This window comes from Chionomys nivalis, chromosome 11, assembly GCF_950005125.1.
Source record: "Chionomys nivalis chromosome 11, mChiNiv1.1, whole genome shotgun sequence".
In the NCBI taxonomy this organism is placed as follows: Eukaryota; Metazoa; Chordata; class Mammalia; order Rodentia; family Cricetidae; genus Chionomys; species Chionomys nivalis.
The window spans coordinates 57,074,781-57,096,854 of record NC_080096.1 but is presented as its reverse complement, the minus strand read 5'-3'; the positions used below and the strand labels follow the sequence as shown (position 1 = coordinate 57,096,854).

Sequence of the window (22,074 nt, the reverse complement as noted above, 5' to 3'; positions counted from 1 at the left end):
TGCTTCTCTGGACACTCTAGTCTGTCTTCTGTGAGTAATAGTGATGATCAGAAAACTGTAGCTGAGACCCTTGCTGAATTAAATGTTAATTTAATAGCTATGGTTTTGCCCAAGGTTTGTTTTTATATTACTTCTTTTTAAAGGAGTAATATAAAACTTCCCTTGTTTCTGAGAATATTTCATTTTACATCTTTTGCAGCTCATATATGGAACAAAAATATGAAAAATTGCTTTATGGATGTGAAAACCTTTGCTTTCTTTAGTTTCATCTTATAAACTGTAAAAGAGGTAGATAATTCACTTGGCATAGAGCCAAATTTGGATATTAGTTTTACCAATGTGTCCAGAAAATTGTCAAGTTAATTGAAGCATATCATGTACACTAGTAGTTAACAAACTATGGCTGTCTTAATACCTGCATTTCAAAATAAGATGGTATTACAATGTAGCCATGATCGCTTCTTTCTTTTTTAAGATTCATTTTATTTTTAATTATGTGTATGTGTGTATATCTATATATGGGTATGTACAGGTACTGCAGAGGCCAGAAAGGTGTCAGATCCCCTGGAGCTGGAGCACAAGCAGTGGCGAGCCACCTAACATGGGCACTGTGAACTGAACACAGGTCTGTTGTAAGAGCAGGATGCAGCTCTTAATGGCTGAGCACCTCGAGGCCTGACCTACATTTCTAAGAAAAAAATATTTTTTGCCTCTTAGATAGATGCTAAGTTCCAAAGATACGTTTGTCTGTTTTAATTACTTTGTAGCCTAGGCATCTAGAATACTGCCTAGATATATGATAGCTAAGTAATCCTGATAAGCTAAATAACTTAAATATATGCTAAACAATCCTTAATATGTGAATCTGTGTCTTCACAGACCCCCCAGTTCCCCCTGCCCCATCTCCCTTTCCTGGGCTTCCCAAGGATCCACTTAAAGAATTTTGTTATGATATGCTGTGAAACTACAAGAAGTTTTATGAAGATTGTAACCGACACAATTGGGAAAGTGAAGGGATAGTGATTCGCTTAAGGCAATGAGTAGGTTTAGTCATGCGACAAGTTTATAATTTTTGAGCATTTGTGTTGGTGCCATGAAATGTTAGATTCAAGGAAGTAAAGTTGGACATAGGTATTGAATAAAAGAGCCATAAATTACTCCCAGGGAGTTTAACCTTGGGAGGTGTGAAAAAGCTGCTCAGGAACCTGATGGCGAGAGATGAGGAATGTGCGTGAGTCTCACTTTTTTCTTACAAAGCCACAGAATTTGATAAAGAAGGCTGTGCCTCATGACTTTATTAACCCTAATCACTCAAACTTACCCCACCTCCAAGCACCTTATTTTAGCTGATTTCTCACCCTCTGAAGAGCCCACAATTGCAGTTAAATTTCAAAACATGAATCCTTGGGGCATATCCAAAACAGAGCATCTAGTGTATTGACAGTTTTTACACAGCGCTGTAATGACCATGGGATTAAAGCATCCGGTACTTCAAGGAATATAATTGCAAGGTATCAGTGCTGCATGGGAGTTGGATCAGTTGGGTTCCTTATGAAATCCTCTTGTTCTGTGTCCTTTTCTCTCTCCTCCTTCTCTATTTGAGAGCAGTAGAATTGAGAAGTTTGCTGTAAACATTAAACATTGGTGCTGTTTTCTTGCTTATTCTTTTAACACAGAAGTAGTTTGTTTCCATGTGCAGGGTTTGAGGTCATAGGTGAACTTCCGGAAGCTCAGCTGCAGTTGGCTTCTTGCTGAGATGAAAGCTTGTATCAAAGGGAGGTGTAAGCTGAAACAATTCTGCAACAGTTTGACTCTCCCTTGAAAGGTTTATTTATATTTTATTTTACATGAATGCATGTGTGCCTAAGTGTGTGTATTGTGTACCTTGTGCTTGGCACTGCCATGTTGGGTGCTGGGAGTTGAACCCCAGTTCTTTGTGTGGAAAGCAAGTGCTCTTAACCACAGAGCCTTCTTTTTAGCCTTCTCTTGTAAGTTTTGATTCATAAAAGGATTAGCTTTTATTTTAAGTATGTGGCTGCGCTTTGGGATTAAAATATAATTACTTTTTAAAGGTTCATTTATATGAATTAATCTATTTTGAGATTAACTTGTGGGAAAACACTAAGAGTTGTTGGGCATTTTTAGCTTATTTATCAATGATAGTTTTGAGTGCTATGGTGTTATAACAGCAAAAGTTATGCTAAGAAGAACCTGCAGGGGTTCATGTTTTATTTCCAGTTTCGTCTTTTAAAATCACTTTCGTACTATTAGAGGAATAATTGGTTAGAACTACAGAGCAATTAGAGGGTTAATAAATCTTTTTTTTTTCTGATTACAGAAACTTCTTATGTACATGTGGGAGAAGCAAAAATGTCAGATGACATCAGGAAAAGGTTTGATTTTCCAAATTCTCTTATCCAGTCACAGGTAATTTTTATTTATTTTTTACTACATGGTAACAAATGAACCCTTTTGGTGGACTGTAAATTAAACTTTGTATTTTTGCATGAAGTATTTTCTTCTACTCATGACTTATTTTAGTAAGCAACTTTTGTATAGGATAATAAATATATCTGAATTAGAAAAACTAACATTTAAAATTGTTCAGTTTCAACTTTTATTTATTTCATGTTTTCCCCTTAGAAATAACATAATCTTCAGTTTTCTGAATATGGTTACTTTTTGCTCATGATTAATAATTGGGAACAGAGGTAGATGGTTTTATATATCTCCTCAGAATGTGAAGAATTAATATTTAAAAAGATATATTCTACCTCTCTACAGCTATTAAGAATACTAGATATCATAATAATGATATTCAATATTTAAAGCATTCTGGATTAATGCAATATATATCTGCTGAGATGGGAAATTGGGATAATTTAATTTACAGAGCTTTTCAATAATTAAGACAAGTGGTTAAAGTGATGATGGTTTTTCTGGTTAGCTGCTGACTGAGTAGAAGCAGTTTGGTTCATCCAGGTGCTGTAAAAGCTTACCGTCTCCTCTCATGTGTAAAGCTAAACAGCCAGCAAAAGTCAGTCTGAAGACTTTTAACGTTTGGACAGCATTTGGATGTTTTCAGCGGCTGCCTTTGGAGATGCCTGCTGTGGGAATTGACTTAGCTGGGAAGTGGGGAACCCTTCCATGAGGAGTAGAACACTCCTTATGCAAGATTCCCTTCTACCTGGCAGGGTTGGAGTCATATCCTGCTCTGTGCAACACAGACCCTTCCCCGAAGAAGACGAGGAAGATGCTGTCCACAGTTTCCATTTTTCTGTACCTGGACAATTTTCACTAGCATGAATAAAAAGGAAATGCTAACATGTATTACTGTTAAATGAAGCAAAAAGTGTGTATGTTCTATGTACTGTAGATTGTCTGTTTCAGTCCTGTTATGGAAATAAAGGCAAGTTAGCATAATGCGTCCCATGTGTAGGTGTTCCAGAGCCATGTAGCCTACTTAGGCTAGTATCTCTCATACTAAAAGCTGAATAGGAAAGCAGATTAGAGAAACAGAATCTCATTGGGAGTGTGTATGTAGCATTGTTTATATTCTTTTAGTCCTTTTTCTAAGTGTGGGCAATAGCTTTTGTGTGTCTCTGTTGCATTTCATGTTGGTTTTAGGTTTCTATGAGTGTGTCCTGTCCTTATTAGCTACGTACCAACTGTTCTTTCTTAACCACTGTTTTGAGATAGAACCATATTCCATTTGATCGACACACAGCCTTTTTGCATGTTGGAAATTATATGGCATCTAGCAACTGCTAATAGCAGTTAAACCACAGTGGGTACTGCATGCATATTTGTGAACCTGTCCATTATTTTCTAAATGTGTCTAGAAGAGTTCTCTAATTAGTCTAAAATCAAAAATTCAAATTATAGGTAGCACTGTATATTAACTGACACCCTTTTTTTATTCCTTAGTGATGGATAAAATAATATTGCATCTTTTCAGCTGATGGACAGACATTTAGTGACATATACAGTATAGTTTGTAGACTTCTGATTGGTCTTCAGGTTTCTTATCTTTTGCTAGGAGGTAATAGACAGCAGATTGAACTCCATTTTGTCATTTTGTGAGTGATTTCTTTCACAAAACTCAAGCCTGAGGTCTTAAATCATTTTTCTGAAGCGTATGTGCACTTGTGCATGAAGGGAGTGGGTGCTATGCAGTTCTTTGAGCTTTTCTAGAGACTTTGTGAAACTGACAGCCATTTGCAGCTCTATTGCCAGTGGTCCCAAGTGCAGGATGTCCAGCCGTAGTAGTGAAAATTTCCCTAGCTGTGCACAAGTGGTTGTGATTGTTGCCAGCCCATTTCTGCCAGCAGCGAGTACTGGGTAGACCTGGTGCTGAGGCAGTGGGAGGTAACATTTATGCACTTATGCAATCAACTCTCCCAGACTTTAATTTTCATTTTGGGTTCTTTGATTAAAGCAGGATGTGGAAATTTTTAGAGATTTGTGAGACTGCAAACTTAATCAAGACTTAAAGCCTATGAGAAGAGGGATAAATAAATTAAAATAGGACCATGAGATGGCTCAGTGGGAAAAGACACTTTGCACTAAGCCTGGGGATGATCTAGATTCATGGTGGAAGGAGAGAGATGACTTCTGTAAGTTATCTTCTCTCTTCCACATGTGAGCTGTAGCATGCACACATAAATAAACGCAAAACATTAGAAGACATGAAAATGATTGGGTCTAGAGGAGGAAGAACAGGGTGGAAGAGGAGGGAAGAGTTACTTTCAGGGCTGTATGGGCCATATCCACAAAAGCAAGGGTGCCCTCTTCTCCGTTTTCACTAAGTACATCATGAAACGTGACAGACTGCATTTAGATACCAAGAAGATTTTAAAGACTAGGGGTTTTTGTTCATGGTTTGATGGATTATGTAACTTCAAATTACCATTAATATCAGGTGACAGGAATTTGAGCTGAGAGTTGGCAATTTTAGCATCTATGAAGTGTGGTTAGTTTATCGCTGATACGGGATAAATTGCCTACTTTGGAGGTTGTTCTGAAGATTTGGGTTACACATGTGGAGTGCCTCATCCAGTGCTTTCTACACGGCTTACAACAATAGGGACTCTTGTTTCTTACCAGTTGACAGCTTGGCTTGCACAAACATGCAGATGAGTACAATGTTGATTGCTTTTAAACGCACTCTTTGGAAAGAACTGAGTGAGTATGTTCATTAAGTTTGTTTGTTCTTTTAGGCTGTAGGTCATCTTATTGCTGCTGTCCTCAAAGAACATGGCGTTTCAGAAAAGATACACCAAGCCACAAACCAGGTCTGTGTTTAACTTTGTTTTATGTGTGTGTCCCGCTGGTTAGCTTTTTGTCAAATTGACACAAGCCAGGATCATCTGAGAACAGGGAATCTCAACTGAGAAAATGCACCCATTAGAGTCTCCTGTAGGCTACTCTGTGGGTCATTTTCTTGATTAATAATTGATGTGGGAGAGTTGAGCTCTCTGTGGGAGATGCCGCTCCTGGGCAGGTGGTCCTGGGCTGTATAAGAAAACAGACTGATCAAGTCAGGGAGAGTAATCCAGGGATCAGTGTTTCTTCACGGACTCTGCTTCAGTTCCTGCTTTATGTTTGTACTCTGATATCTCCTCGTGACGGATTGCAAGCTGTAAGCTGAAACAAACCCCTTCCTCGCCTGGTTGTTTTTGGCTGCTGTAACAGAGTACGAAGCTGACTAAGACATCTTTTTGCTTCATTTTATTTAGAAACTTCTGCCTGCGTAGCCACACATACCTTGTTTCCCTTGTAGTTCAGTTCCCTGCGGAGACGATCTTGAACTCTGAGGGTTTTGCCTACAGATTTTGCCCAGCCTCCTTTCCTTTTCTGCCTAGTCCCTGTCCCTCTCCCTACATCTTCCATTTCCTGCTCCCTTTCCCTTCTTTCCTTGCCCCCTTTCCTCTTCGGCCTGTCATGTTTTTATTCTATAGTAGTCTTTTAAACTTGGACATTTGTGACTAACTCCAGGATGAGACATGGAAAGGGTGAAGGAGGGAGTTTCCCACTATTAGTGAAAAACAACACCAGCAGGATGAGGGAGAGCACGCTAGAGAAGGTGACAGAATTACCCTTGCGAGAATGTCTTTAAGCAATAGAGAAAATGAACACAGGGGCTGTGTTTGGTTGTGGGAGATTTCTCATGCTTTCTGCTCAGCCCTGATTGTGATTTCTAAGTTGGAAAGCCAACTTGCCAGTCGGAGCTGGAGGAAAGCTTCCCTGCACAGAGTAGGTAAGTACCCAGACTTGAATCAGTGCCTAAGTGCTGTTGCAAACCGGTTGGGCTTTGACCAGTTGGCATTGTGTATTTTTACTTGCTAGATAGGAACTTGCTAAACACAGGTGCCTATGTATAAACTAGAGATAAGAAGTATTTTTTTTCCAACAAAAATAAATTGATTTCCTTTTCCTTACTTTCTCTTTGTTACATGGGAGTATGTATGTGTGCATTTTTACATGTATACATGCCTTAGTGTGCCTCTGTGTGTCTGAGGACAGCTTATGAGAGCCTGCTTTCTTCTTCCACCTTATAAGTCCTTGGGTTGAACTTAGGTTGGCAGATAGACAGCAAGTACTTTTGTTGGTTGAACCACATTGCTGGCCCCTCATGTTCTTGATGATTAGCCACTTTGTATCATCCGTCTTTACAATGCCTGTCCATAGCTGGAAGAAAGTGTAGTGGTATGTTTCACTAATTGGCATTTATCTAGTGCTTGTAATAGTCATGTAAATCAGGTTTCCTGAGAACCCTGATCCCAGTTCTGCCTGTAATCACATTATGTACTCTGAGAAGATCTAGTGATTTTACTTAAATTGCCAGGATTTATTGAAAGTTAAATCCTTTTAACTAAATGCTTCTTCTTCTACTAATAAATGAATGCCTACCTCCACAAGGATGCAGTACCATCTTAGGCAGGTTTATTCATCCATTTATCTTATTTTTCCGGCTTGATAATGGGATAATGGCATTTAGGACCCTGGGCTATTGTGAAAATAAATTTCCTTCTGAATACAAGAGGAAATAGAATATAAATATTTCCTCTCTGCAGTAGCTGACTTTTAGCTCTATTGTTCTGTAATAGTGGGGTCTTAGACTGCAGAGGTTTTCATTAACTGCAGAGGAAGTGCAGCAGAGTGTTGTGCACTGCTGTCCGTGGGAGCTGCAGACTCTGACTGTTCCTTGAATTGTTCCTTTCTTTGTGTAATTTGCTGTGTGGTGTGTGATACGGTGTGATGTATATGTATATGGTGTGTGATGTGGTATGTGTATGCATTTGTGGTGTGGCGTAGTGTGTGTGGTGTGGTATGGAATTGTGTGTGTGTTGTGGTGTATGTGTATGTATTATGTGTGGGTGGTGTGGTGTGTGTGTCGGGGTGGTGTGTGTGGGGGGGACTGATGTGTGTTGTATGCACATGTGTGTGCTGGTATGCCCACTTTGCGTGTGCATGTGTAGGAGGAAATTAGGTGTCCCGTCCTGTCGCTCTCAGCCTTGCTCCCTTGAGCTTTGGTTTCAGTTCGGCTAGAGGCGGGGCAGTCCCCCGTGCTCCTGTCTCCTACTACGCTGAGTTTATAGTTGTCATGCTTGTGTCATGTCTTCTTGCCCATTAGGTCATCTCCACAGCCCCCAGTCACATCTCTCTAGTAAACTGCATCAAAAGAAAATAAAATAGCTTCATTTTGAGTTTATCATCACTAATTTTTTATTATTTTTAATTATGTGTAATTATGTGCAGAGGTTCTGGCCTGGAACTAGTTACAGACACCTGCTGGTGGTTTTAGGGAATTGAACTCTGATCTTTTGGAAGAGCAAGCAGTACGTGCTCGTAATCACTGAGCCATCTCTCCAACCATTATTATTATTATTATTATTATTATTATTATTTATTATTTTGGGCTGACCTTGAATTTGCTATATAGCCAAGGATGTCCTTGAACTCTGACCTCTACCTTCTAAGCAATGAAATCACATGCTTGTGTTAATATGACTATTTCTTTTAATTAAAAAAAGAAAAGAGGATGTAAACCTCAACAGACATAACCCAAAATACATTTAGTATGAATTTATTATTTATTAATGATTCTTTTGTGGGGATGAGTCCCGAGAAAGTAAAAAAAGCTCACAGTTCTATTTTCAAAATCAAAATTTCTGTTGACTTCTGTTCCCATCTGGGGTGTTTCCATTAGCGAATGTCGATTCTCAGTATGAGGGGAAAAGTCATGGTATTTTTCTTGGGTAAAATAATTCTCTTAGGATTTGTTGCTAGCCATTACTGTGGGCAGATCTAGTCCTCTGACTCAGAATTGAGAGGCTTCAGCACAAGTGTGGGTGGAGCCAAGCTGCGTGTAGGTAATAGAGGTTGATAGTAGAAGAAGAGCAGGGACCCTTTGAAAATGTCATTGCCATGAAGCTCCAGGCTTCGATGATGTTTGGACTTAGGTGAGCTGATAGACCACCGATGTTGTTGGGGTCTAGTCACATGCTATAGCTCAGCAGGTGAGAGTCAAGTCTTCACTAAGTCCTGATGCTTCTGCCTGCAGTCAGCCTTATTGTGCAGCCAGACACCAGGGGGAGAGAGACACTGCATCAAAACAAATGTATTCTCTTTTGGGAAAACAGATTTTAGTTTCTTGTAGGAGCAAAGTGACCACAGCAGCATCCTTGGTACAGAAGCTAACCCACTGTGAATGATTACATGTTGAACAGTTGTGCTTCTGTGCGAGTTTCTCCTTGTCCCAAGCGTCCTTTAATCACTGATTTGCTTTCAGACGGCCGCCTTGAACTTGCTGTGGGAGAAGTGCTGCAGTGACAGTGTGGTGGTCCGGACAGCCTGCTGCGAGGGGCTGGTGGCACTTGTTGCTCAGGGTCATGCAGAGTTCAGCTACGTTCTCAATGGGATACTCAACCTGATTCCTTCCACCAGGTACCCTTGCTACCATGTCTGATAAAAGGTTTAAGCTTTTAGAAACACAATCCACTGGTTCCCTGCTTGGGATCAAGAATTTGTGCTGCAATAATGAATTGACTTATTCTAAGAAGGGAACTTGCACAGTGACACCGTTTTTTACATTGCATTGGCTGTCTGTAGTCAGCTGACATGGTTTTTACATTGCATTGGCTGTCTGTAGTCAGCTGACATGGTTTTTACATTGCATTGGCTGTCTGTAGTCAACCCTTGGCGCCAGTGATGTGTGTTAGAAAATTATACCGCGAGTTTCTCTTAAATATTTGATGACATAGGAATGTGTCTTCTGTGTGTTCCTGGGGAGCACATCCTTTAAACTTGTTCTGTCTAGCCAAATTCCAAGACAGAAGGTAATAGAATGGCAGAAGGCAGCAGGGGCTTGCTCCTTTCCGAGGTGGTCAGACAGGATTGTGTTTGAAGCAGGAGCACCTGGGCCGAGAGCTGGGGTGTGGCTCCGTGATACCGTGCTTATCTAGGATGGCTGAGGCTCTGGGTCCTATCTCTATCTCTGTCAAGAAAAGAAAACAAAACAATTCAAAACAATAGTACCCAAAACCAATTCCCGTTCTTTGCTTGGAGAAATGGCTTTCCGGAAAAGAATGTTAATATGTCATGAACCTCCTTATGTGGCTTCAAGTCACCAGGATACAGGACCCCACCACACTTAGTCTTCTCCTTTGCTCTTCTGCTGAAGAATTTGGCATTCAAGGTGACAAGGGAGCCTCCCCTTCTCTAGACCTTTGTAGTAACTCAGTCTCACCACGTCAATGATGGGGCAGCTCCAGTTTCTCGTGGGGAGCATTCTGCTCTCTGATCGGTGTCCACAGTTTGTCCAGGCTGACCGTGGACAGAGGCACTGGTTCATTTTTAAGTGGTAGTTTCTCAAACTGACTTTCCCAAAGTAACCTGGATGATGATGCAGCCATGGCTCTGACTCATGTGGCTCTGGAGTTTCCCAGAATTCCCTGCTCATTCTCACGCTCTTTCCCCCCTCTCATTTTTACTCTCATGGCATAATGTGGGTGCTTACTTTCTTTTATGTCTTCAGAGTAGTTGTAACTTTCAGTGTGGAAGCCTCTCTGGGCTGTAGTCTGTTAGTCTTCACTGCCTCTATTCTTTTAACACTTCTTTATAAATCTTGTTTCGTTCTCTCTGGTCACCTCTTTGTGTATTACTTGATTATTGGCTTTCTTTTATATCTTTCTATCTATAATCCTAAACCCTGTAACGTAGTGTATTAGTCTTCTCAAGCCAGCTCTGGCTACCCATTTATGCTGTGATTTTTTTCCCCATGACCCCTCTACTTGGTTATAATGCAACTGCTCACCTGTGTATGAGGTGAGTGTTCCTTCTCCTCTTCCTCTAGTGCCACCTTCATTGTCCATCAAGAGTCAGCCTAGATTCTTGTGCCTTTTCAGCTGAGTGGCTTTGTTCTCTCATACTGTTCTTACTTGTGTTTGAAGTGTGTCACACACTCTGAACTTAATAGATGTCTGAGTGGTTCTGAAAAAGTAAGGGTTGTATCATCTCTATTTCTTCACTTCCCCAGTGAGAGAGAGAGAGAGAGAGAGATGAATAATTTTAGAAGTCATTTTAGGATCCATTAAGTAATCTCTCTGAGGATTTTGAAACTAAAGATTTTATGTCTTTCTTACTCAGTAGTTGGCTTTAAGTAAGCCACATAGATTTTGTCTTACTCCTTTTCAATTATCCGGTACCAATAATGGAGTTCATTCTCTGTTCTATCCTGCATAGTTTTAAAATGTTTTAAAATCTATATAAGTAGTTTGGCAATGGTGGAGCATACCTTTAATCCTAGCACTCTGGAAGCAGAGACAGGTGGATCTCTCTGAATTTTTGGCCAAACTGATCTACAATAAGTTCCAGGATAGGCTCCAAAAGCTACAGAAAAACCCTGTCTCAAAAAAAAAAAAAAAAAATCCAAAACCAAAAACTGTAGGTATATAATCTACTTGCATTGTGAGTTATATTGCCTGGGCTAATGAGATGGCTCAAGGGATAAAAGGACTTGTCACTAATCATGAAGACTGATGGAGAAAGGTGAGAATCCACTCCTGCAGGTTGTCCTCTTGCATGCTCTGGTATACGTGCCTATATACATACGGACAAAAATTGGAGTTATATTTCTTACAATAGGGTAGCAACTGAGAGGACCAGAACAGTGTCTTTGTGTCTTTAGATAGCCATTAGGCCAGGAGAGGTGGCGCACGAGTTATGAAGCCTTGTGGTTTTTACAGAGGACCTGGATTTGGTTCAAAGGCACCTATATGGTAGCCCATAATCAAATGTAGGCACCTGTGTAGTGCATATACATACATACAGGCAAAACACTCATGTAAATAAAATAAGATCTAAACAGAACACAAAAGCAGCTAGACCTGGTTTGGGTATTCACCTTTAATTCTAGAGGATTAGCTGAGAAAATTATACTGGCGTGAGATATTAATCACACATTAGTATAAATCCTCAATCACAATATAAACCATAAAGTATAAGCATCACTAATGATGGGTATGCCTGCCATCTATTTATAATTTTCAATAATATTATTATTTCTTAAAAGTTCAAATGTGTTTTAGACTAGGTATAGCATTTATAGGGACTTAGGAGGCAAAGTCTCTGGTCTCCTTGCTCCTTGTTTTCACACCGATACTGGGTCTCAGTTTCTTTTAAAGGTTATTTGTGTGTGTGTATATTATATATACATATTATATGCCACATTATAACATGTTTATACTCTATACTTAATAACTATTAACTTAAAATAACTGTTCAAAAGTACATAAATATATTTAACTGAAAATTTATATGTACATATATCCCCTTTTCTAAAACCAGAAGTTGTATGTATGTAGTATAAAATATTCTTTTCTTCATGTTCTGTTTTTCAAGTTCTGGAGAGTAGCTGTAAGTAGAGGGTGCTCGTTCGTTTCCTGGCTGTCCAGACCTGAATAAGCACACAGAAACTATATTAATTCCAGCACTGTTTGACCAGTGATTCATGCATATTTTTAGCTAGGTCTTACATATTAAATTAACCCATTTTTATTAATTTGTGTATCACCACGAGGCTGTGACCTACCGGTAGGATTCCAGTATCTTCCTCCTTCATCAGCTACATGGTGTCTCTTTTGCTTCACTTACTCTCTCTGTATGTCTCTGTTCATATTTCCCGCCTGACTTTATTCTGCTAAGCTATTGGCCAAAACAGATTTATTTATCAACCAATAAAAACAACACATACAGAAGGACACCCCACATCAGGTAGCCAACAGCAATGGCAGTAGCCTGTAATTTTTGGAGGAAGTATGGGAACCCACTAGCCAACTCCAAAAGAGATGCCCATTTCTGCCACTGAGCTTTTTATTTCTTAATCTGTGATGTCTAGTAGGGCACTGCCTTGTATCTGTGTCCCTTCATTCAGTCTATTGGATGGTAACTTCATTTAAACTTTTCTAAAGGTCATTGGTGTTAGTTGCCCCTCAGCTAGTGAATAATCTTATATATGGGTCATTACTAATTTTTAGAATTCTTTGGAAATGTGACCAAAGATATAGAAGCAAGTCTTTAATTACAGTGAGCAAATATGGACATTTTGACAATGACAGTATGTTGGCAGTTTTTTCCTTATCTGAGGATGTTTATGCAGTTTAAACTATTAACCATGGGGGAAATATAGCTGATGCAGATCCTGAAGCTAATCAGCTTGCTTTGTGAATGTCAGTGTTGAGTGTGTTTGTGTTTAGGTACATGTTCATATGTGAGCATGGAACCAGAGGACAACACCAGGCATTGTTGCTCAAGTGATGTCAGTTATTCTTGTTTTGAATTTACATGAGCTCATCTTTATTGTCTAAAATTCATAGTTTACTTTAGGACTGACTCTTGGCTTTGTAAGTTTTAAGGCTTTGGGTAAATTGTCTAATAGTATTGTATTAGTTTTCTCTTTACTCTGACCAGATACCTGGCATGCAATAACTTAAGGGAGGCGAGGTTTTGTTGGCCACAGCTTTAGGTTGTAGAGTCCAGTATGGTGGAAATGCGTGAGGGACCAGCTTGAGGATGTAGAGTCCATCATGGTGGAAATGTGGGGTGGAATCCTCCATATATATATATTTTTTTGAGACAGGATCTTTCAAACCAAGGACTTAATTAAGAAGACTAGGCTAGCTCTTTAGTGAGCTGCGGGGATTTGCTTGTTTATACCTCTTCCTGGATTGCAAGCATGTGCCACTATGCCCAGGTATTTTTTTTTTCCCACTCATTTTTCTTTTGTTTTTACTTTTAAACATTGGTTCCGGGGAACAAACTCAGGTCTTCCTGTTTAAGACACGCACTTCACCAGCTGAGCCCTGCTTCAGTTTTTATCGTTGTGTTCTGAGGCTGGGCCTTGCGCATTACGTTTGCTGGTCTGGATCTTCTGGACCAGGAGATCCTCCCCCACCTCAGCCTTTTCAGTGCTGAGACTACATGCCACCAAGCCTGCTTTCAAATTTAATTTTAGACTCTGTTTGATCCTAAACGGTGTTACACAAGAGCTAAATTTTCTTTATTGTTGTCAGTAGAGGTAATAACTATTTGCATGTCAGAAAACAGAATTTTCTTCATTTGCTTTATTTCAAGTAGCAGAGCTTTGAGGTTTGCAGCAATTACAAAAACCAAACTTTGTGCTGCTTATGTTTTTTATAAAAAGCAAAATGAGAATGAAATTTAAGAAACTGGCTAATTAAAAACAGGGGCTCCAGCCATCCTCCTTGCCCATTGCTGCTTGGGGGAACTTTAGAGACAGAAAACCGTGTCTGTCTTTGGGATCCGGAAGCAGGAATGACTTTGGCCCAAACAGTGGGTTTTCAGTTTGCACTGCTTAAGTGTCTTTTTGCCTCAGGATTTTCTCCTCTCCACGGAGGTTTATGGGACACTAGAGATACTTGGGAGCAGAGAGCCTCAGCAGGACTGATTGTCTTTGATTGAAGAAATTACTTCTAAAACTTATCTTTTCCTTTCTCCTAACATCGCTTAGGGCCTGAGATGAGGGTGGGGCGGGCAGAGAAAATGCCCGCGATGGCAGCTTCTGTGGTAGACTTGTAGAGAAGGTACCTCGTGGAGGTACCACAGCAACACAGCAGAGGCAGAGAAGTTCAGAGAATGGCAAAGTGGGGGAGCATATCTCCAGCTGATCGCCAGCTCTGTGGCCCTTGCAGGTTCAATCTGAAAAATGGCCTTGGAAAATGTGAGGAAGCCCCTGTCACCCGAAACCCAGCCCACAGTGTGCGAGATGCTGGCTCAGAGGCTTTCCATTGTATAGTCTGATTTTGAGAGACTTGCCATCTGCAGTGTCCTGCTTGTCTGAACTTAAGGGAGTGGCTGGGAAAGTGTCTGGCTCTGCTTGAGAGACTGTGCTCTTCAAAGGAATAGTTTGATGTCCCAGAGTGTTCTTGCTTCAAAGCCGGGGCAACAGGGAACAACTGTAAACTAGTTTTTATAGCTTCTGTAAACAAAGAAATGGATTTAAGGCCTCTGAAATGTTCTTTTAATCAGTAAGGAAATTTGAAAAAAAAAATTGCTTCCCTAGGGAGGTTGAAGGAACAAGGGACCATAAAGGACACACAGTAAGGAAATGATTATCACCCGTGAATGCGAGTTTTGAGATGAATGCAAACTGGAATTAAAGTGAATGATACATAGTAGCGTATACTTTTCCTGTCCTTTGAAGAATTGCTTGTTTTGAGTTTAGATTGTGTTTCATTTCATCTTTATATGAATTTAAGGATTCCCAGAGTAAGGAGTTCCCATTTTTCATTCCTTAGATTTTTTTTTTTTTTTTTTTTATTCTTTTAGCTTCCGGAAAGCTCAAGCAGCCTTTGTTACTGTTGCTTGGTAACGGGATTATGAATAAAATCTTACTCTCCTTTGGAACCAGGTATTCAGTTTTCGTTTCTGAGGTGTCAAGACAGCCTGTAATTTCAGCTCTGCTGCTTCCCATATCCCTGCTTTTTAAAACGTGCCTAGTGGGAAGGAAGGTTATATTCTACATAAACCAGGCTAGCATTTGATTTGTGTGCCTTTTGTGCTTTCAAACAGGGAAGGGACCTACTGTTAATGCATTTTGCAAGGGTGTATTGAAGATGGGAAATTAAAGTATATTTTCTGAAATTCTGAAAGTCTGCTTTCCAAGGAAATATTGAATAAAAGATCAAAAATTTCATTGTGAGTCTAATGTTTAAAAATGATTCTGAGGATTATTTGGAGTTAAGATTGAAGATAACCAAGAAAATTCTCATCATCTCTTTTATTGATGATTCTCTTCCTTGGGAAACTTAATTGCTTTGTTATCATGCAGAGAACAGCTAACTTGAGGAGACGCTCTTCTTGGCTCTCTGAGCTGAAGATTTTTGCACTTTTCAGCTTCCTTTTCCTTATTTCATTTGGCAGGGCAGGGACCAAGGAGGGACATTTGTATGAGGGCTCCTCCAAGTGTTTGCAGGATGCAGCCTTTAATCTGCAGCCTTAGGACTTGAGAATGACTTTAGGTGTGTCCTCTTCACCAGCAGGTTCTCCCTCCTCTCACCCATCAGAGACCCAGGTAGCTGACCACGCCTGCTGCCCCACCCATCTTGTGTTTTCAGTCTTCCCTTTAGGCCCCTTAGCTTGTTTGTGGATGTTCCCTCTCCTTTCTCCTCATCTTCTCCTCTCTGTAAAGTCCCAAGAGCTCTTTAAAGCTCATAAACGGAAAAGTGATTCCTCACTTTCCTCATCCAGGACACTCTGCCCCACTTCTCTTTAAAGTTCCTTGATGGGACTAAAGCTTTGTTTGTCGTTTTAAGAGACATATTCATGCTAAATGTTTCTGGGCGATTTAAGAAGAGTGCCTACTGAATGTGTTACTTTTGGAGCAGAAAGCTGCACCAGAAGAAATTTGGCTGTTTTCTGGTTACTTAGAAGATAAATGAGAATACAGAACTTTCTTAAGGAAGCTGGCAATAGTCTTACTATATATATATATATATATATATATATATATATATTAAAGAAGCATTTGTTCCATGAGTCATTTAAGTATTTTTCCTCAGGACTGTTTTTATTTCTCCCTCCCTTCCTGTGACTCTCTTTTTCTTCTTATTTTTTCATGGATTTAAACAATGACTTGGTCTTAGATCGAATGTTTCTCTTCTATTTGCTGCTGAGTTTCTGAGAATGCTGGAGGCTGAGCAGGAATCCTTTGCAGTGCTCAGAAATCTTTTCTAGTTAAAAAGGGAGTTGGCCAGCTTGGCCAGCTTTGTACCGTTTGTAGCCACTTGGGTTTTCTTTCTTTCTTTTTTTTTTTTTTGTTAATCTCTTTTATTCTATCTCTGGTCAAATAAAGGTACTCGTTTGTACTTCCTATTTGATATGTTTTGAAAGCCAGAGCCAAACATCATGTGCATTTTTTAAAAAGAAGGCTGAACATGTGTGAGCAGTGTTTAGTGTTGTAATCAAATAAACCCAAGCAGAAGAAACCCGACACCTGGGGTTCATAAGCAGTTGTCATCATTTGTATATGCCTGGTGTAAAGCAATTTGCATGAATGGTTTGAATTACCATAGTTTGTATAGCTTGGCTGGCTTTTTTCTTGTTTGTTATGCATGGTTTCTGGAATCCTCAACATCAGTATTGAGCCCCACTCTCTGTAGATCTGAGTCTTGGGTCTCATGCCTAGTGAACACCGAGGTTCTTTTTGTAATGTCTCTGGTTACTGACATGTGACTCAGAGCTGAAAGCTTTATTCTCAGAGTTCTTGAGTAACTTTGTGTAACCTGACTTTAAAAATCAGGAAAAAAATATATTATTGAAGGACTTTTGCATCAGGTTCCTGAGTGTGTTCGAGCTCTTTGCTCCTTGAATCACAGAATTCACTTGAATCAGCTTGGGCACAGGACTGCTTACTCTTTGTCAGCTGCTGCCTCCTCTTCCTTCTTCTTCCTCCCCTCCCCTCCCCTCCCCTCCCCTCCCTTCCCCTCCCCTCTCCTCCCCCTCCTCCCCTCTTATTTCTCCTCCCTCCTCCCTCTCCTCCCCTCCCCTCTCCTTCCTCCTCCCCTTTCCTCCCCTTCCCTCCCTTTCTCTCTCCTCCCTCCCCTCTGCTTCTCTCCTCTCTCCTTTCCCCTTTCCTTCTCTTTTTCTCTCATCCCTTTCCTCCCCTCCCCTCCCTTCCCTCCTCCCCCCTCCTCCCTTTCCTTCTTTCTCTCCCCCTGCCTCTTCCTCTTCCCCTGCCTTAAACCTTTGGCCTCAAATCCACTATATAGTTGAAGATGACCCCAATTCTGTGTTTCTCCCTCAAGAGTGCTGAGATTAAAGATGGGCATGACTGTGCTGCCCTGTTTATCTGATGCTGGGGATTGAAGGCAGGCTGGAACCCTTGTGCATGCTAGGTGAGCACTCTATTAAGTGAGCTACAGCCCCAGTCTGGTCCTTATTCCTTTGTTTTTGTAAGGGAGGCTGCTGCCATGACTCAAGAATAGAGATGCACATGGGTATCAGAGACAACTTAGATTATAGCTCTTGTATTTCATTCTTGATTCCCGCCACAGACTGACATTTCAGCTACTTAGCTCACAGGCTATAGCCCACTTCTGGCTTGCCATCTCTTACATGTGTAAGGAATAGCCTGGTTAAGTGAGAATTTCAGATTTCTGAGGGCAGGGCCTGAAGTTAGATAACTAGGCTCTGCCAGGACCTGTGTGTATTTGTTTCCTGGGGCTGCCATAATGCCTATAAACTTGATGATTTAAGTCAACAGAAATATGTTTTTCCATAATTCTGGGTAACAAAGTCAGTGAAGGCTCGGGGGTGGTAGAATCTGTTCTGTCTGTCTTCTAGCAACAGATGAGTTCCGTCTCTCGGCTTGAGGTTACATAACTGCAGTTCTGCCCTGTACTCATCTGCACCTCTGCTATGTGTCTTCGTCTTAGATATTCCTGTTCTTTCTTTTCAAGGATGCTGGTTATTGGGTTTAAGACCCCCCAAGGCGGGCTCTTCTTGTGATCTCTAATTAAATTAGTAAAGATGCAAGGCTTATCAGGCTGTTACATAGACACGCATGCAGGGGATTAGGTCTCAGATATGTTTTTAGAGGGTCCAGTTTAAGTCTGTATCAGTAATGTCTTCATTGTACCAGAGTGCAGTATGGTGAGGTGTTAATGCCCCATACAGAAAAGAGACCTTGATGTATTCCAGGAAGCTTTCTTCACAGGGATTGATGACCTGGGTGGCTAGACCTAAGGTCAGTTCTCGAGGTTGATCTATGAAATCCACATGCATGAACCCAGACACACCTCCCCGCACACGCAGCAGTATACATATGAACATAATCATGTACAAACACTCACACTGTATACACATGGAAAAACAAGATAGAATAATTCCTTCAGACCAGAATAACAACAAAGAAAACAAAATCAAAGTAAAGTAGCTTTAATTGAATACTGCTTGTGTATGCGGCTATTTCTTCATAACTTCACACCTAAGGGTCCTCATTTAATTTTCAGAAAAGCCCTGGGCAAGGGGTGCTTTTTCATGGGTAGTATAGTGTCCTGTTATTCGAAGACACATGATACTCGATTGATGCTGCATCTTTTGATTACCTAACAACTCTAATTTTATCAGTTTTTCTTTACTTATTTCGTAAAATAATGCTGTAAGGAGAACTTTTCCAATATTTACTTTGGTTACTTAAAATTACAGTTTATAAATGCCAAGTGGGACAACCGCAGACACACATGCTTTTTATACTGAAGGCTGGGGTTGTAAAGATGGCTCAGGAAACATTGACGAGCAGGACCTGAGTTCAGTTCTCTTCACACCTCAGGAGCCTGCAGTATCTGTCACTCCAGTCTTGGTGGGCACCCGCACTCCACATGCACACAGTCACACCCACAGATATTTAAAATGATAAAGGTAAGTCTTTAAAGAAATTCCAAAGAAGCATTTTTTTTAAAGCATCCTTTGATGTGCCCAGTTAGATTTTCTTTTATAAAAATTGTAATGGATGATTATGGATATAATTATGGCTTTACGTACACTTTAAAACTCCCATTCTATTGTCCCTCTGTTTCTAAGGTGGTTCTGGACTCACTCTTTGAGAGCAGACTGCTAAATAAAGTCTAAAAACTCGCATTGTTCCGTGATTTTCCTAGATAACAAATGTGCTCAGCTGGAAGGGATGGAAAGAAAATAGCATCTTGTGAAAGGTGCTTCTTGTAGCTGCTCCAACGTTACTTTGCAGGAGCCATCGAGTATTGCAGATCTCCCTTTGGAGGCATTTGCAATATGGGCGATTTGGTGACATAGTGGATAGCCATTCACACAGATGTCGAGTTTTAATATGCCATCTGAATATTTATTCTTATTCTGTCTGGAATCTGAATAGTTTCAGTGTTGCAAGTATATGGATTGAGGTTCAATAAATGAAAAACAGTGATAACAACAATAACAAACACTGCCTTCCTTCTACAGAGTTGTCTCATTTCTCGATAATATATGTATTATATTGATTATATTCCTCATGTGTTTATAATTCTTTCATTGTCTACCTGTGCAGTCCTTGAAAGGATGGCTTTCGATGAATACAGCCAGTAATACTGTTGTTGTTAATCGAAATCAACCCACTAAATAATGAATTTGAATACCACATGCATGTGTGGTCGCACCCACCTGTACAAAATGTTGACAACAACCTTGAGAGGGACGTGTAAGCTCCTTTTAAGCACAGCAACAGGAATTTTAAAAGCAGTGTGACCATTCTACTTAGGATTTGCTTATGTAAGTGGCAATCATATTAATACATTTCTAATTGGTAGGGTAGTAGGGGTGGGCCAAGGCTATAGCTTTTCCATTCTTGGGCACATCTGGACAAGTCCCAGGCTTTGTCCTTATTTGGTTACCACCTGTTGGGGGCAGGGGGTAGTGGTTAAGGGGTGGTGGTTGGCCCAGGCCTAGTACTTGCAGGAACTGAGGCCTAGTTCTTATCTGAGTTATTAGGGGTCGGCCATGATATTTGCCTGACCCTCTCAAACGCTCTTCAGGGGAGAGGTGGTAGCTACTTCTATAAGAGATGAAAGAGATAGATTTAAGTAGTTTTGAGGTGAGGTGTTTGAATTGGATTAAATATGAAGATGCCTGGAAAAAATATATGCCAAGAATAGCACCCCGATTTCACATTTGTATTTTCTCTAGACCAGTGGTTCCCAATCTGTGGGAGGTTGAATGACCCTTTCCCAGGGGTCACCTAAGACCGTTAGAAAACATGATATTTATATTACAATTCATAACAGCAAAATTACAGTTATGAAGCAGCAACAAAACTAATTTTATGGTTGGGGTCACCACAACATGAGCAATTGTATTAAAGGGTTGCAGAGTTAGGAGGGTTGGAACCATTGGGCTGGACAGTAGGGAATGTTAGAGGACCAGGTGTTAGAAAGAGCCTTAGTTCAGATTAGCACGTGTTGATTATGGGGTCATTCAGATGCTGAGGAGAGACGGTAGGCAACTGGTGGTGATCCCGCCCCCCTTTTTAATGATGCATTGTGAACACATTCTACTATGAATATACTAGGCATAATATCTAATCAGCTCTTTTTTGCCCTGATTAAGGTTTTTTGCTTTGCGTTGTTAATTAGCTGTTCTGTGTACCTGAGACCCACACAGCTTGCTTGTCTAAAAGCTAATTCCAATTCCTGAAATACTCCTCAGAAGGCTACTTTCTCAAGTTTAACATTTAAAATTTTTATTCATCTGTTTTTTTGCTGAAGGACTATATTATTAGAGGTTGAGAGGAAAAACAGCCAGGCAGGTGAACTAAAACCCCTGGTAGGCTCTGGGAGGAGGGAGATGGAGAGAAAGCCCAGACACCCAGACCCAAATAATCACACAAAAGCTATATTAATTACAACACTGTTTGGCCCACAGCTCAGGCGTATTCCTATTCTTACATCTTAAATTAGCCCATTTCTATTATTTTATATTTTACCACAAAGGTCATGGTTTGTTACCTCACATTTTGCTTCTTGGGTGGCTACATGACATCTGTCTGACTCTGCCTTCTTTCTCTCTGCATTCCGTTTAGTTTTTTATGTTCTGCCATGCCATAGGCCAAAGCAGCTTCTTTATTAACGAATGGTAAGAAAACATTCACAGCATACAGAGGGGAATCCTGCATGATGGAGTTTCAGAGAAAGCATGCTTAGGCTTTGGCCAGTATCCAAGCACGAGAGGCAGAGGGAAAGTTAAGCTTTTCTCAGAAAATCAGGTGGGCTGCACGAACGAGGCTCTGTAAGTGGCTGCCAGCAGTGCTTTTATGTTTGTGGCTTAGGACCAGTCCTTAATAAAAGATACGGTTACCTTTAAGTTTTTGCTCATAGTGTTTATTTAGGAGATAACCAAGTATAATCTATTTGTCTTCAGAGTCCTTCCTCAATTGAGATCATAACCCCCTCCCTAACTATTTTGAAATGAATTTAAAACTTCACACACACACGTAAGCACTTGATACTGAACCTCATCCTATTCCTCTGTCCTCCCATCCTATTTTTTTTTAAACAACTAAATCAAGTTGTACATATGTTTTTTTTTTCTAATTCCAAGCAAAGGGTGGACACTTTTAAGCTGTGAAAGTAGCAAGTGGTAAAAAAGTTTTTTTTTTTTCTGTTATTTAAAGGAACCTTGGATATTAGTGCTTATTATTAGAGCTTAAAGGAGAAATCCCAGGGCAGGCAAGCTGTAGATCTTGGCAGCCTCCCTCAGAAGAATGGAGGAGAGAGAAAGTGAGTTTGTTAGTTAGGCTGGCAAGGAGATCAGCCACAGGGACTCAGAAAGGCAAGTTTTGTAGAGACTAGGAGGGGTTGACTGAGGTTTTCTGTCCCACCAGGTCCCACAGACGTTTAGTCCCAAAGAAATCACACAGAGGTCTACATTAGTTATAAACTGATTTGCCCATTAGCTCATGCTTCTTATTAACTAATTCTTATAACTTACATTAGCCCATAATTCTTGTCTATGTTTGCCACATGGCTTGGTACCTTATTCAGC

At 40.4% G+C, this 22,074-nt stretch overlaps 1 protein-coding gene across 4 annotated transcripts in view; it reads left to right on the top strand.

Annotated features, from left to right (window-relative positions):
• The window catches only part of Focad (focadhesin), a 283,297-nt gene that overhangs the window by 28,049 nt on the left and 233,174 nt on the right, over positions 1-22,074 (top strand). For 3 of the 4 annotated variants that reach the window (XM_057783564.1, XM_057783562.1, XM_057783566.1), the window contains exons 2-4: positions 2,339-2,427; positions 5,220-5,294; positions 8,795-8,949. In XM_057783564.1, coding sequence (XP_057639547.1) covers positions 2,371-2,427; positions 5,220-5,294; positions 8,795-8,949 — 287 coding nt within the window. In that variant the 5' untranslated portion in view covers positions 2,339-2,370. Of the gene's footprint in view, positions 1-1,805; positions 1,826-2,338; positions 2,428-5,219; positions 5,295-8,794; positions 8,950-22,074 lie in introns of those variants that run through there. The other variant, XM_057783563.1, reaches the window with a different exon arrangement.